The sequence below is a fragment of the Tachyglossus aculeatus genome, chromosome 11 (assembly GCF_015852505.1).
Source record: "Tachyglossus aculeatus isolate mTacAcu1 chromosome 11, mTacAcu1.pri, whole genome shotgun sequence".
Taxonomy (NCBI): domain Eukaryota; kingdom Metazoa; phylum Chordata; class Mammalia; order Monotremata; family Tachyglossidae; genus Tachyglossus; species Tachyglossus aculeatus.
In genome coordinates, this window is record NC_052076.1 from 31257666 (window position 1) to 31274765 (window position 17100).

The 17100-nt window shown below is 47.9% G+C and overlaps 1 protein-coding gene and 2 non-coding genes across 5 annotated transcripts in view; 2 read left to right on the forward strand and 1 right to left on the reverse strand.

The window, feature by feature from the left end:
- CADM1 (cell adhesion molecule 1) overlaps positions 1–17100 on the reverse strand; it is a 165731-nt gene that overhangs the window by 50423 nt on the left and 98208 nt on the right. For all 3 annotated transcript variants that reach the window (XM_038754016.1, XM_038754015.1, XM_038754014.1), the window contains exons 4-5: positions 5183–5320; positions 1921–2076 (exon numbers count right to left, since the gene is read on the reverse strand). In XM_038754016.1, the coding sequence (XP_038609944.1) occupies positions 1921–2076; positions 5183–5320 (294 nt within the window). The remainder of the gene's footprint in view (positions 1–1920; positions 2077–5182; positions 5321–17100) is intronic.
- On the forward strand, positions 9803–9940 carry LOC119935480. The gene has a single exon (XR_005453361.1). It is a non-coding gene; the product is annotated as a small nucleolar RNA SNORA7 (small nucleolar RNA).
- On the forward strand, positions 14562–14699 carry LOC119935232. The gene has a single exon (XR_005453120.1). It is a non-coding gene; the product is annotated as a small nucleolar RNA SNORA7 (small nucleolar RNA).

Consider the following 17100-nt stretch of genomic DNA (forward strand, 5'->3'; position numbering starts at 1 on the left):
ACTGTACTAAGCACTTGGGAAGTACAAGTTGGGAACATATAGAGACGGTCTCTACCCAACAGTGGGCTCACAGTCTAGAAGTTAATAGACATGCCCAAGGTCACAAAGCAGACAAGTGATGGAGCTGGATTAGAATGCCCCTCCCAATGTGCCAAGCCTGCATCCATGAGCAGAGTTCTCCTCTGGCTCTTCCCATTAGTTGGCACAATCACTGTGCCTCACTTTCATGTCTCTTGCCATGCCCCTTACTCATGCCCTCCCTCTTACCTGGGACTCCCTCCCTCTTCACATCTGATAGACTACCCCTCTCCCTATCTTCAAAGTCCTAAAATCACATCTTCTCCAGGAAGCCTTCCTCAAATAATCTCTCATCTCTCCACCCTATTTTCCCTCCCTTCTGGATTTAAATCCATACTCTGTGTACATTACAACCCACCTTATCTCTTGCCCCACAACACTGATGTACATATCCTCATACCTTCCCCATCCGTAATTCATTTTAACGTCTGTCTCCACAACTAGATTGTAAGCTCCTTGAAGGCAGGATCCTGTCTGCCTACTCTATTTTACTCTCCCAAGTGCTCAGTATGGGGCTCTGCCCACAGCTAGTTTGAGCCCCCCAGTGCTTTGTATAGTGCCTGGGCAGGGAATGAGCCTTTTATAGTGTTGTTTTTCACTCTCCCAAGCACTTAGTACAGTGCTCTGCACACAGTAAGCAATCAATAAATACAGTTGATTTGAGTTGCATATAGTAAGCACTTAACAAATATCATAAAAATAAAATAAATATGATCGATTGATTGGTAAGTCCAGCACTAGGGCAGGCACGAGTCCCCAATCGCTCGGCCTTTGGGCAGGCACTGAGCTTGGTCATGGCCCCTCGCAGGAAGATGCTCTGGTAGAGGGCTGGCATGACCACCAGGTCCAGGGGCGGGTGGGGGGAGAGTGGGGAGGAGAGGAGAGACAGGATGGATCCACTCAGGTCTCCCAAAGGGGTGAATGTGTTATTAAAGCTAATGGTGCCCTACACGAAAGTTAATGGAGATTAAGTTTGCATAAATGAATTACACATTAGCAAAGTCACAAGAAACCCACTATCTCCCAATTGAGGTAATATCTGATCATTTCTGTTTCCCCATTATAGGGACATTTTTCCACACCAGTCTCAGTGAGATGAAAATGATAAGCAGGATGCCCATAATGAAGTACCCTAATGAAGTGGGGGAAATGAATGAACAAGAGCCCGCTGCCAGTTCTGTTTCGGTGTGGCTGGGTCACGATTTGATTGGGAGTGTGGGGTCTCGTTAATCCCCGCCCCCTGGGGCCACTGGACGCTCGTGCGGTAATAACAATACCAATAATAATGATGATAATGATAATAATAAGTATGGTGTTTATTAAGCACTTCCTACGCTCAAGACACCACACTAAGTGCTGGGGTGAATGCAAGAAAACTGAGATGGACACAGTCCCCCATCAATTACCTCAGTTACCTCATTTATAAAATGGGGAATAAGACTGTGAGCCCTAAGCAGGACAGGGACTGTGTCCAATCTGATTTGCTGGTATCCACCTCAGCGCTTAGTACAGTGTCTGGAGCATAGTAAGCAGTAAACAAATAACATTATTATTATCCTGCAAATGGCTCACAGTCTTAATCCCCATTTTACAGATGAGGTAACTGAGGCCCGGAGAAGTGAAGTGACTTGCCTAAGGTCACAGAGCAGACAAGTGGTGGAGCAGGGATTAGACCCAGGACCTTCTGACTCTCCTGACCTCCAACTCCCCCTGGCCCCCAGAGGGCCTTCGTCTCCATACTCTAAGGGAACAGTAGAACAGCTGACCCCAAAAGACGCTTTTGTCCCTTTTGGCCACGGCCTGGTCCGCCCGCCCACCCACCCCCGGACCCAGCATACTCACACTGCACTTCCAGGTAGCGCTGCGTCTGCATGTCTTTAACGGCGGGGTGATCCACCAGGCAGATGATCGGGACGCCATCGTCCTCCTTGTCCACAGTCAGCATGAGCTGGCTGGTCACAGTGTACATGTCTGACCATTCCTCCACCTCCGACTTGCCTGGGGGAAACGGGGGGCAGGGGGAGAGGGGGACATGGACCCAGAGAGCGGAGGTGAGCGGGTCCCAACCTCTGTCCCATTGCCCCTGTCCACCTCTGTTCTTGATGTGAAGGAGGTGGCCACCACCTCCTGGCTAAGCCAACAGGCCTGGCCTGGGGCATAATTATCACCCTCCTTGTCCTTCTCCTCTCCTCTAGGCTCCTCCCCTCACCGCCCCCCCCCCCCCCGCCCCCCAAACCAAGGAGCAGAGAGGTGAGTGCTCCAGGGGCGAGTGTTTGAAGCAGGGGGCCAAATCCCGAGACCATCTCCGCTCGGAACTCCCTAGAGCTGTCATAAAGTTGAAGAATTCCAGGACGGCATCCAAAATCCTAAGCCCTTAAATCAACAGAACTATAAACAATACCCCCCTTCCCTCCCCTCCATCATCAACAATTAAAAGGGAAAGCGACTAAATGGATTTACATAATTTAAATAGTAATTAAAATGTTTAAACTGTGAGCCCGCGGAAGGCCGGGGAACGCACCGGCGGTGGCAGTGTGCTGGAGTGGAGTGTGGCGGGCAGCTCTGAGACAAGAAGGACCACCTTCTAAGAACACTGAGGGGTGGCCCGGGGCGGGGGGAGACTACAGGGTGGGGGATTGAGGGGGCCTGCAAGGCACTTGGGCTGCCCAGTCCTCGAACTGGCCCTAGCAGGGATCCGACAAATCACCAATTGGGATGCAGCGTGGCCTAATGCATAGAGTACAGTCCTGGGAGTCAGCGGGACCTGGGCTCTAAACCCAGCTCTGCTGCTTGCCTGGGGTGGGACTTTGGGCAAGTTACTTCACTTCTCGGGACCTCAGTTCCCTCATCTGTAAAATGGGGATGAAGACTGTGAGCCCCATGTGGGACAGAGACTGTGAACAACCTGATTAGCTTGTATCTTTCCCAGTGCTTAGTACAGGGCCTGACACACAGAAAGCGCTTAACAAATACCTTAAAAAAAACCTGGCTTTTGGTTTTGGTCGACTTAGTTAAGTGCTCTGCACACAGAAAGTGCTCAATCGATACTACGGATTGGGTGATGTTTGATTCATGGATCGGTCCCTCTTGGGTTCCCTCAGATTTGTGGCTCAATCGTCTGGGCTCCTGCTGTATAGTTCAAGGGGGAGACCCCCCTTCATTCCAAAACCGGCAAGGGAATGGTCGAGGAAAGCAGAGACAACCCTGTAGAACCTCAGTTTTTATCGGTGCCCGTCTCGAGATGCGAGGGTGGGAGGTCTCAATTCTGAAAGGCTTTTCCTGGCGGGACTCTGGCCGGAGAGGCCGGTTTTAGTCTGACTCTTCCCGGCAAACCCAGCCAGTGACAGTCAGCCTTACCCCGGGTAGGTATGAACGGGGGGATGGACCCGCACCCGGGACCTCAATGGACCCCGAGGATCTGGGCAGCTCAGGGGGAGGGAGCAGATGGAAAAGCAGCAGGGAGACTGACCAGAGAGCCTTGCTGATGAGAAGGAATGGGGAAAAGAATAACAGCTGTGGTATTTGTTAAGGGCTTTCTAGATGTAGGTGCTAGGCACTGTGCTAGGCACGATATAAACAGATCCCATGGGGCTCAGTCTAACTAGGAGGGGGAACGGGTAGCATATCCCCATTTTACAGATGAAGAAACTGAAGCCCAAAGAGGCAAAGTGACTTGCCCAAGGTCCCTCAGGTGCAGCCGGTAATAGAACCCAGGTCCCACTAGTCCCGGTGATGGATGGGTCAGGAGGAGTGTGTTAACTTCCGGCTGAAAGCAAACTCCCAGGTCACTGCTATGGGTGGGGAGAGGTCAATCCCACCCTATTTTGCCCCTAATCAATCAGTCAATCAATGGTATTCATTGAGTGCATATCTTGTGCACGAAAATGTACTAAGAGCTATGGAAAGTACAACACAACAGAGATGACAGATATGCTCCCTGCCCTCAATGAGCTTATAGTCTAGAGGGGAGATGGACATTCATGTAATATATTAATATAAATAAATAATAACTGCCACTTCAGCAGCGCCAGGTGACCCTTCAAACTCCAGAGCAATTATGAACAGATAGTGCTTGGCACATAGTAAGTGTTTAATAAATGCCATTATTATTATTATTTACATTTTGTTGCTTCCTGCCACCTACAATTTTTTTTAATGTGTGTCTTCCCCAGCTACATCATAACTTCCTTGAAGGCAGTGATTTTGCCTTCTAGCTCTATTGTAGTCTCCCAAGTGCTTAGTACAGTACTGCACACAGTAGGAATTCAATAAATGCTGGCGAAGGGCCGGCTGGTTGACAGGCTTCACATTTACTCTGAACCAGTTCCCCTGGGGAAGTGAAAGGAAAGATTTTGCGCCTGCCAGAAGAGTTCTGGGTTCCGACCGGCCCCGGGCTGCAGTGGGAGGGGGTGCTGACATCCAGACTGGAAGAGATTGAGCTGCACCCGCCCTGGGCCTCTGACCCGAAAAACCCTGAGGGCAGAAGTTCCAGAATGGAAGTGTGTGCATAGCCTGCCTCACAGGCTCCCTGCGTGCATGCTCACTCGGTGATGATGATGATAATAATAACTGTGGTACTTATAAGTGTTTACTATGTGCCAGACACTGTAAGCACTGGGGTGCTGTACTAAGCAAATTGGGTTGAAAACAGTCCCTGTCCCACGTGGGGCTCAAATCTCAATCCCTATTTTACAGATGAGCTAACTGAGGTCCAGAGAAGTGAAGTGGCTTGCCCCAGGTCACACAGCAGTCAAGTGGCGGAGCTGGGATTAGAACCTACTTCCTTCTAAGGTTGTATCTATCCACTATGCCATGAGACCCCAAGGAACTTGAATTCTTTTATCAATGCCCCTAAGCCCAGTGTTGGGGTACATTAGACTCAGGACAGAGGGTCTGTTGTGGAAGCATGTTTTGAGGCCTTGGGGACCCCTGGTTCTGATCTGGGGAGAAGTTCCCAGCCTACGATGACTCGGGAGCTTCCCACGCCTTCTGGATACTGAGCAGAGGGTCGGGGGGCGTGAATCTGTTGCTCCTTGGCTCCTCAGGCCGCACTACCCTCCCACCCGCCCTCCCACTCCCAAGTCCAGTGACAGCACCCATCTACCGGTCAGCTCCTTGTTTCCTTTGAACCATCGGAGGGTGGTGGCAGGTTTGCTGGCCATGGCTGTGCAGTTCACCTCGATCTCCTCACCCTCTACCACCGTGTCCTTCTGGATGTCGATGATCAAGTTCCTGGGAGGGACTGCAAACACACAATGGGGCCCAGTCAGAGAACGAGCAGGTGGGGAACATCGAGGTGCTGATGGATGCGTTGGGTGGAAGCCCGTGCTCTCGGGACATTGGACACCTGTGCTCCTGGGGCACTTTCTGCACGCGTTCCTGGTGCAGCGCATGCACGTACTCCCAGAGCACTGAACATGTGCGCTCCTACAGCATTGGATGTATGTGCTCCCAGGGCACTTAATAACAATAACTGTGGTATTTATTAAGCGCTTACTATATGCCAAGCACTGTTCTAAGCGCTGGGGTAGATACAAGGTAATCAAGGTGTCCCACGTGGGGCTCAAAGTCATAATCCCCATTTTACAGGTGAGGTAACTGAGGCACAGAGAAGTTTAAGTGTCTTGCCCAAAGTCACACAGCTGGTAAGTGGCGGAGCCAGAATCAGAACTCATGACTTCTGACTCGCTAGCCCGTGCTCTTTCCCGCTGCTTCTCATAATGATGATGGTATTTATTAGAGATGGTATTTATTAGAGATGGTATTTATTAGATGGTATTTATTAGAGATGGTATATCTTAGAGAAGCAGCATGGCTCAGTGGAAAGAGCCCGGGCTTTGGAGTCAGAGGTCATGGGTTTGAATTCCGACTCTGCCACATGTCTGCTGTGTGACCTTGGGCAAGTCACTTAACTTCTCTGAGCCTCAGTTACCTCATCTGTAAGAAGGATTAAGACTGTGAGCTCCACGTGGGACAACCTGATCACCTTGTATCCCCCCAGCGCTTAGAACAGTGCTTTGCACATAGTAAGCACTTAACAAATGCCATCATCATCATCATCATTAAGATACTGTACTAAGCGCTGGGGTGGATACAAGTAAATTGGGTTGAACACACATGTACTCCTGGTGCAATGTACACATGCGCTCTCAGAGCACTTAAATGCACGCGCTCCCAGAGCCATGTACACAAGCATTCCCAGAGCACTGGACGTGTTTACTTCTGGGGCACTGGATATATGTGCTCCCAGGGCACTAGACATGTGCATTCCTGGATCACTGGACACATGTGCTCCCAGAGCACTGGACATGTGCACTGCTGGGGCCCTGGGAGACACTTGGAACAGTTGAAGAACGCTGGTTCATTACCTCACTTGGTCTGGCTGGAGCTTCACCTGAATTTGGGCCTAAAATGGTCATCCAAACCCTGTCACCCATCCCCCAAATCCCACCCACTACCGTGAATATGCCAACTGCTTTGACTTTTCAAAGCTCTTTCACACCCACCTCTCTTTCTCCTCAAAACATTCCTGGGGGAGAGAAGCCGCTTCTATCGCCTCCACTTTACAGATGAGGAAACTGACGCCAGAGAGGTGAAGTGCCTGAGGTCACACCACAGAGCAGGGGTACAGATGGAATTCGAACCCATGTCGCCCGACTCCCAGACCCATGCATTTCTCCCCCAAGGTCACAGTGCCGCCGGTGAAAGCCTCCATTCAGGAGACTATAAACCCAACTCTCAAACTCTCCGTCTCTTTGCTTACCCGATGCCTGGATATCTATCTACCAATTTATCCACCCCATAGTTATTTACTTATTTATTTATTGAATCTCCTTTCACACCCTGGGACTCCTCCTCGTGTAGGCTGATTCACGTACCCACAGTCATCATCGATAGTATTTGTTGAGTGTTTGCTGTGTGCAGAGGACTGTACTAAGCTCTACGGGAGAGTGCAATTCAACAGAGTTGGCAGACATGTTCCCCTTTAGCCAGTGAGCTCGTTTTGGGCAAGGATTGTATCTATTTCTTGATATAATGTACTCCCCCAAGCGCTTAGTAAAGTGCTCTACACACAGTAAGCGCTCAATAAATACGACTGAATGAATGAACAAGCTTACTTCCTAGAGGACGAGCTTGTAGTCTAGAGGACACGGAGGGAAGCAGGGACAATTGGGAATTTAGAAAAGGAACGTTTCCACTCTGATACCCCACCCCTGCCCCAGGGCACTTATGTCCAATTCCCTATATTCTGCTTCTTCCCCTGTCATTCGTTTTCATTCATTCAATCGTATTTATTGAGTGCTTACTGTGTGCAGAGCACTGTACTAAGCGCCTGGCAGGTCTGTCTCCCCACCTAGACTGTTAGCTCCTTGTGGGCAGGGATCGTGCCCACTAAATGCTTAGAACAGTGCTCAACACAGTAAGTGCTCAATAAAATACCACCAATTGATTCCAGGACACTGCCGCTATTGTACTGTACTCTCCTAAGGGCTTAGTACAGTGCTCTGCATTAAGTAAGTGCTCAATAAATACCACTGATTGATGGATGGATTGACTGAACTCCACTTTGGCAAGTGATTCTCCATGCTGAGTGCTGCAACCGCACTGTACTTCCCAAGCGTTTAGTACAGTGCTCTGCACACAGTAAGCGCTCAATAAATACGACTGAATGAATTAGATGGTGGAGGAAAGGTATTCTTGGGCAGAAGTCTTGGGGAGAAGCAGCACGGCCTAGAGGGCAGAGTACCACCCTGGTAGTCAGAGGACCCGGGTTCTAATGCCGGCTCTGCTGAACGCTTGCTGTGCGACTATGTGAGAGTCACTTAACTTCTCCGTGCCTCAGTTCTCCTGTTCTTCTTATTTAGACTGTGAGCCCCAAGCGGGATAGGGACTGCGTCCAACCTAATTAACTGGTACGTACCCCAGCACTTAGAACAGTGTTTATGTTGTACTGCATTCTCCCAAGCGCTTAGTACAGTGCTCGGCACCCAGCATGCACTCACTAAATAAGACTGAGTTACAGTAAGCATTTAAATACCATAAATAAAAAATAATTTTTTAAGTCTGAACTCCTCCTGTGTGTCCACTATCAACCTCAAAGCCCCTGGGACTGAAGGAGACTGAAGCGGAGAGAGGCAGGGCGCGGAAGGCATGCGAACAAGGTGTAAGTGAAAGCCAATGTCGGAACAGCCTGGCTGTTCACTCTGACTCTGTAAAATCCAAATCAAGAGGAAGTCCGAGACCACCGGGGCGTGTGGAGAGATCCGTGCCCTGACCACTAGGAATAAGCAGAGACACGGCTCAGGCTTTTGATGAATGTTTCTCAGCTCAGAAGAGAAACAAGAAATTAAATATGTATAAACATGCCATCTCGATGATCAAATTGAATAATAAATCTCTGGTTCTGCTTCAATAAATTATGGGATTAAACCACATATTTGGGATCTCCAACTGTTCCAATCCAACAGGAAAATTCTACCTATAGGGACACTAATCATATTCCTACAGGGGGAGGCAGAAAATGTACAAGAAAAATATTTGTCGCATACATGTCTCTCTCCACCAGGCAGTGGGAGAGGAAGGAGGCTTCTCTTCTACTGTCGCTGCTAAAGAGAATAAAAAGAAAACAAGACTCCCAGCAGAGAAGCGGTGTGGCCTAGTGGAGGGAGCACGGCCTGGGAGTCAGAAGGACCCGATTTTAATCCTGGCTCCACCACTTGTCGGCTGTGTGAACTTGGTCAGTCACTTTACTGTGCCTCGGTTACCTCATCTGTAAAATGGGAATTAAGACTGTGAGACCCATGTGGGACGGGGACAGTGTCTAACCTGATAAACTTGTATTTAACCCAGAGCTTAGTACAGTGCCTGGCACAGACTACTAAATGAATGCCAAAGAAAAGAAAAGCTGTGTGATCTAAGGGAAACAGAGACATGTGGGAGTCAGAGGACCTGGGTTGTAACCCTGATTCCCGCCACCTGTTTGCTGTGTGACTTTGGGCACATCACTTCACTCCTCTGGGTCTCAGTTCCCTCAGCTGTCATATCAGGGTGAGTCCCATCTGGGACAGGGATTTTCCCTTGCATCAACCAAAAGAACCACCACCTTCTTATTTTGCATCTACCCCAGTGCTTAGCACAGTGGTTGGCCCCTAGTACGTGCTCATCAAATACCCAATTATTATTATTGCTTGTTTTTTTAAGGGTACTTGTGAAGTGCTTAGTATGCTAAAGGAACTGTAGTAAGTGCTGGGATAGACACAAGCTAATCGAGTTGGACACTGTAAGCCTGTTTCTAGACTGTAAGCCTGTTGTGGGCGGGATTGTTTCTCTTTATTGCTGAATTGCACGTTCCAAGCACTTAGTACAGTGCTTTGTACACAGTAAGCACTCAATAAATATGACTGAATGAATGACACAGTCCCCGTCCCCTAGGGGGCTCATGGACTTTATCCTCATTTTATAAGCTATTATCAGTTAACTCCTGGCTTTTCCTCCTGTTCCTTCTCTTTGGAGCTACCTCACACCTGCTGGTCTCTCCCATTAAACTGTAAGCTCCTTGAAGGCAGGGACTGCTTTTAATTTCTATTATTTATGTATTTAAATAAGCTTCTATTAATTCATTTATATTAATGTCTGCCCTTCACCCTCTCTCTAGAGTGTAAGCCCCTTGTGAGAGGGAAATGTATCTACCGACTGTTATACTGTACTCTTCTAAGTGCTTAGTTTCCTCTCAGGGTCGCACCTGGAGAGTTTCCAGTACTCTACCAGTCTCGGCTGTGGGAGGGAGAGTCAAGCAGGGGCCTACCCATTCCATTCCTAGTGTGGCCAGTGGCTAGCGAGTGGAAGGCAATCTGCTACAAATCAAAACTCACCCGTGTTGGGCAGCAGTGGCATGGGAGAGAGTCGAGGGCAGAGACTTGAGTTTACCGTGCGGAAGGTGGCAATAATAAACCAGCTCCGGATTTTTACCAAGAAAACTCTATGGATCCACTACCAGAATGATTGCAGATGGAGAGCGGGGCATTCTGGGAGAGATAATAATAATAATAATAATGATGGCATTTATTAAGCGCTTATTATGTGCAAAGCACTGTTCTAAGCACTGGAGAGGTTACAAGGTGATCAGGTTGTCCCACAGGGGGCTCACAGTCTTAATCCCCATTTTACAGATGAGGTAACTGAGACCTAGAGAATTTAAGTGACTTGTCCAAAGTCACACAGCTGACAATTGGCAGAGCCGGGATTTGAACCCATGACCTCTGACTCCAAAGTCCGGGCTCTTTCCACTGAGCCATGCTGCTTCTCATCCACTGAGCCATGCTGCTTCTCATGTGTCCGTGGTGTTGCTATGGGTTGGAAACGACTTGACGGCATAAGACAAGTGCTTAGTATAGGGCTCTACCCACAGTGAGTGTTCGATGAGAAGCAGCATGGTCTAATGGATAGAGCACGGGCCTGGGAGTCGTTGGACCTGGGTTCTAATCCTGGCTCCACCACTTGTCTGTTCTCTGATCCCGGGCAAATCACCTAACTTCTCTGTGCCTCAGTGACCTCATCGTTAAAATGTGGAAGAAGACTGTGGGACGTGGACTGTGCCCAAACTGATGAGCACGTGTCTACCCCAGAGCTTAGTTCAGTGCCAGGCACATAGTAAAAGCTTAACTAATACATTAAGACAATAAATAAATTCCATCGATTGACTGTTTGCACTCTCCCAAGTTCCACATACAGTGCCCAGCACACAGCTCGTTGCCAGCAGAGTACCCTGCCTACAGTAGATGCCCAGTGCAGTGCCCAGAACAGAGCAAGTTCCCAATAGAGTACTCTGCATACAGTAGACACCCAGTACAGTGCCTAGCCCTGGGCAGCTGTCCATTCAATGCCCAGGAGAACGTCTTGCAGAGAGAAGATGCCCAGAACAGGGCAGGTGTCCAGTTCAATGCCCAGGAAAACGTCTTGCTTACAGAAGATGCCCAGTACAGTGCCTGGCACCCAGCAGTTGTCTGGTAAAGTGGCCTGCAAAGACAGATGTCCAGCACAGTGCCTCGCGCCTAGAAGGTGCCTAGCAGATGTAGGAAGGTCTCAGGTGAGGGTTGCAATGGTGATCGCAGCCCAGAGCATAGAGGGACTGGGAGAAAGAGTCTATGGGAAACATGGCTGGGGACGACTTCTTAATGGTTTTTGAGATTCTAAAGTGTTGACACGGAGAAGGGACAAGGGTCCCCATCAACACTGAGGATAAAGGAAGAAGAATAATCTTATAATGATAATAATTATGGTATTTGTTAAGCTCTTACTATATGCCAAGCACTGTTCTATGTGCTGGTGTTGATATGAGGTATTCAGGTTGGACACAGCCCCTGTTCCACATGGGGCTCACAGTTTTAATCCCCATTTTACAAGCAAGGTTACCGAGGCACAGAGAAGTGAAGTGACTTGCCCAAGGTCACACAGCAAACAAGCATTGACACCGGGATTAAAACTCAGGTCCTTCTGACTCCCAGGCCTGTGCTCTATCCACTCACCATGCTGCTTCTCTCTCTTATGGTTATGGAATGGCAGCATATTGTAGTGGATGGAGCATGGCCTGGGAGTCAGAAGGTCATGGGTTCTAATCCTCCTGGCTCTGCCACTTGTTGCTTTGTGACCTTGGGCAAGTCACTTCACTTCTCTGTGTCTCAGTTACTTCATCTGGAAAATGGCAATTGAGACTGTGAGCCCCACATGGGACAGGGACTGTGTCCAACTCAATTTGCTTGTATCCACCCCAGTGCTTAGTACAGTGCCTGTCACATAGTAAGCACCTAACAAATGCCATAATAATAATAATTCATAATAATAATAATAACAATAATGACATTTGTTAGGCGCTTACTATGTGACAAGCACTGTACTAAGCGCTGGGGTGGATATGAGCAAACTGGATTGGCTACAGTCCCTGTCCCACGTGGGGCTCGCAGTCTCAATCCCCACTTTACAGATGAGGTAACAGAGGCCCTGAGAAGTTAAGTGACTTGCCCAAGGTCACACAGCAGACAAATGGCAGGGCCAGGATTAGAACCCAAGTCTTTCTGACTCCCAGTGCCTGTACTCTAGGGTAGATACTAAAATAATAAAGTCAGACACAGTCCCTGTCCCTCATGAGGTTCCCAGACTAAGTAGGAGGGAGAACAGCTATGGAACCTTCAATTTACAGATGAGGAAGTCGAGGCCCAGAGAAGTGAAGTTACTTGCCCAGCAGGCAAGTGGCACACTCGGACTTAGAACAGAGGTCCCCTAATTCCCTAAGCCACACAGTTTCTCGATCTTATCTGAAAGCAGGGGGATAGACAAGATGACCCTTTCAGACTCCCCTCTAGCCTCATGATTTTGTCTTGTCTTATGCCGTCGAGTCGTTTCCGACCCATAGCGGCACCACAGACACATCTCTCTCAGAATGCTCTGCTCTCCATCTGCAGTCGTTCTGGTAGTGGATCCATAGAGTTTCATGTAATAACTCGAGTCATGTTTATTCTATTTATTTTATTTGGTTTATATGTTTGTTTTGTTGTCTGTCTCCCCTTTCTAGACTGTGAGCCCACTGTTGGGTAGGGACTGTCTCTATATGTTGCCAACTTGTACTTCCCAAGTGCTTAGTACAGTGCTCTGCACACAGTAATCGCTCAATAAATACGATTGAATGAATGAATGAATGAATGAGTCTCTGCCCTTGATACTCTCCTGGGCTGCTGCTGCCCAGCTTGGGTGAGTTTTGACCACTTCATTCATTCATTCATTCAAACACTTTTACTGAGCACTTACTGTAGGTAGAACACTGTACTAAGTATTTGGGAGAGTACAATATAGCAATAAACAGACACATTCCCTGCCCACAATGAGCTTACAGGCTAGAGTCCACTTACAATTTACTTCCCTGTAATAATAATAATTATGGTATGTGTTAAGTGCATACTACGTGCCAACCACTGTTCTAAGCACTGGGGTAGATACAAGGTAATCAGGTTGTCCCACGTGGCTCACAGTCTTCATCCCCATTTTACAGATGAGGGAACTGAGGCACAGAGATGTTATGTGACATGCCCAAGGTCACACAGCTGACAAGTGGCAGAGCCGGAATTAGAACCCATGTCCTCAGACTCCCAAGCCCCTGCTCTTGCCACTAGGCCATGCTGCTTCTTTAGATTGCTGTAGCCTGACAGCAATCTAGAAATGTCTGCCAAATGTACACATCTGCCCAGGCAGGGGGCAGGAATTAAAACTGCTGTTAAGCAAGCCTAGCTCATGGTTCAGTAAACAGTCACAGTGACTACAAAGAGCCTGCAGCCATAACTGCAGACACATCTAAAGAGGAAAATATAGAAGAGAAGAAAAAAAAAACCTAGGAAACAGCAAGGGAGTGTCAAGTTCCTACTTTACTAACCTCAAATCTGCACGAGTGCTAATTATAAATACAACTCCTACAATCTTAAAAAAAATACCAGTCACATTAATTATAACAAAAGAGGAACCTTAAAAGTGATCAGTAAGTGAAATCTCACTCCAAGACCCTTTAAAATAATTAGATTCTCCAATTCCTTGAATCTTTGGAGTGAATACTAATCTTAGAAGGGCAGAGCTGTAATAATATTAGCTATTAACAGCAACCTCCCTGCCCCTAAACACACATACAATCGACAACTGTCCTGATTTACAGACCCTGTCATCCACGCACACTTGTGCAGTTTCCACCCCTAGACACACAAACACACACTCTCTCTCTCTCTCTCTCTCTCTCTCTCTCTCTAACCCGCCCACCCTCCCAAAACAATGGGCTACTACTACTACTACTACTAATAATAATTATGGTATTTGTTAAGCACTTACTATGTGCCAAGCACTGTTCTAAGCACTGGGGTAGATAAAAGGTAATCAGGTTGTCCCATGTAGGGCTCAAAATCTTAACCCCCATTTTACAGATGAGGTAACTGAGGCACACAGAAGTGAAGTGACTAGCCCAAGGTCACACAGCAGACTAGTGGCAGAGCCAGGGTTAGAAGCCACATCCTCTGACTCCCAAGCTCATGCTCTTGGCACTAGGAAGTGCTTCCTCCCTGGTGCTACTGCTCCAATTCACAGATGCACTTGTCCTTACACACTCAATAAATTTCTATCTCTAGACACACATACGCATACAAGCACAAATTACACATATACATATGCAACATACAAAAACACATACTACACACACACACACACACACACAAACTGCCTCTGATTTTAGTCCCACTCATCCTTACACATCTGTGCAATTTCCATGCTTAGCACACAAACAACACACACAATAACTGCCCTTGATTCACAGACCCACTCATCCTCACACATTTGTGCAATTCCACCCCAAGCAAACACACACACCACACTACTCACACATGTAACTGCCCCTGATTCACAGATCCACTCAGCCTCACACACTTGTGCATTTTCCACCCCTCAGGGCACACAGTCACCTCTCAGGGTCGCACCTGGAGAGTTTCCAGTCCTCTACCAGTCTCGACTTTGGGAGGGAGAATCAAGCAGAGGCCTACCCATTCCATTCCTAGCTTGGCCAGTGGCTAGCGAGTGGAAGGCAATCTGCTAGAAGTCAAAACTCGCCCATGCTGGGCAGCAGCAGCACGGGAGAGAGTCGAGGGCGGAGACTCAGGTTTACCGGGTGGAAGGAGGCAATAGTAAACCACTTCCTTATTTTTTACCATGAAAACTCTACGGATCCACTACCAGAAGGGAGAGATGTGTCCATGGCGTTGCTATGGCTTGGACATTACTTGACAGCTAAGACAACAACAACAACAAGGTACACACACACACACCCAACACACTACACGCACAGGTAACTTCCACTGATTTATAGATCCACTCATCATCACACTAGTGCAATTTCCACCCCTAGGCACCCATACACACACACACACACACACACACACACACACACACTCTCGCTCTCTCTCTCTCTCGCAGGCCAGAGAGAAGGGGTAGTGTGTGTCAGAAGTATAGACCCCTGGTTGTGCTAGGGAGACGGGGAAAGCAGCTTCCAAACCAGTCACTTGAATGGAAGAAATGGGCAAAGAAGGAGCTTGCCGATAACATGAAAACACAGCCAACTTTTGACCCTAATACGGCGCTGGAGTTTCTGCCAAACGCATCCAGCAACAAAAAGACCTGGGTTCTAATTCTGCTTCCGCACACTTATCAGGTGTCTGACATTGGGAAAATCACTTCACTTCTCTAGGCCTGTTACCTCGTCTGCAAAATGGGGGTTAAAACTGTGAGCCTCATGTGGAACAGAGACTGTGTCCAACCTGATCAGCTTGTATCTACTCCAGTACTTGGTACAGTACCTGGCACGTAGTAAGCGCTTAACAAATACCATAAAAGAAATCAAACCCAGACACTCGCCCGCCACGATTAACTCCAACCTCTCAGGAATTTTGACAGCTGGGTAAGTACCCGTGGCTTTCCTTCAGAGCACCATGAAGACGGCAGACACTCATACAAAACAGAGTTCTTAATTCATTGTGATATTTCAAAACTCAAAACCTTATGAGAAAAAGGCTCGAGGAGACGGATGCCCTGCTGCAAATTGTCAGATTGCAGAAAGTGAAAGATGTCCGAACTGATGAAAACAGTCCTCCGTCAAAGATTCCAGGAATCAATCCAGCAAAAAGAATATTAAATGAATACATACAAATACCCATATAAGGAACTCCTACCGTCATACCCTCCGACTACACTTAAGTCGGCGGTCCTGCCGTGTCCCAGCAGGGATAATTCTGCTTAGAATGATCAGATTCATGGAAAGGATCACTGTATCCGTGTCTCCGGACATCAGGGTCGTCCTGTCGGAAGCAACTGACCCACTGCTCAGACTGGTCAATCAATCAATCAGTAATTGGTATTTATTGAGTGTTTACAGTGTGCAGAACACTGTACTAAGTAGGTGGGAGAAAATAATATAACAGAGTTGGTAGACAAGTCCCCTCACACCAAGAGCTTACAGTCTAGAGGGGGAGATGGATATTAAAATAAAGTAGAGATATGTATATAAATGCTGTGGGGTTGAGGATGGGGTGAATAAAGGATACAAATCCAAGTGCAAGGGTGTCACAGAAGGGAGCAGGAGAAAGGGAAATGAGGGCTTAGTGAGGGAAGGTATCTTGGAGGAGATGTGCCTTCAATAACGCTTTGAAGGTGAGGAGAGCAAACATCTGTCGGCTATGAAGAGGGAGGGTGTTCCAGACCAGAGGCAGGATGCTATTGATGCCTGTCTACTTGTTTTGTTTTGTTGTCTGTCTCCCCAATTCTAGACTGTGAGCCTGTTGTTGGGTAGGGATTGTCTCTACTCGTTGCTGAATTGTACCTTCCAAGTACTTGGTACGGTGCTCTGCACATAGTAAATGCTCAACTAATACGACTGAATGAATGAATGAATGTGGGCAAGGGGTCGGCGGTGAGATTGACGAGATTGAGGTACAGTGAGTAGGTTGATGTAAGAGGAACCAACCATAGCTGCAGTATGAAATCAGTGAGGTAAAACAGGAGTGGGGCAAGGTGACTGAGTAACTGGCTAGTTAATAAATAGTGTTGTGGTGTGGACTCTCCCAAGGATTTAGTACAGGGCTCTGTACACAGAAAGCACTCAATAAATACCACCAATAGACTGTGATTGATTGGCCAACCTTACTAAGCCTCCCCCTAAATGTAAGCTCCTTGTGGGCAGGATTCGTGTCTACCAGTGAAGCGGTGTGTGTCCCAGTGGATAGGGCACGGGCCTGGGAGCCAGAGGACGGAGATTCTAATCCTACCTCTGCCCCTTGTTTGCTGTGTGATCTTGAGCAAGTCAATTAAACTTTTCTCTGTGCCTCAGTTCCCTTATTTGCAAAATAGGGCTTCAATACCTGTTCTCCCTCTGACTTAGACTGTGAGCCCCATGTGGGACCTGATTATCTGCATCAATCAATCATATTTATTGAGCGCTCACTGTGCGCA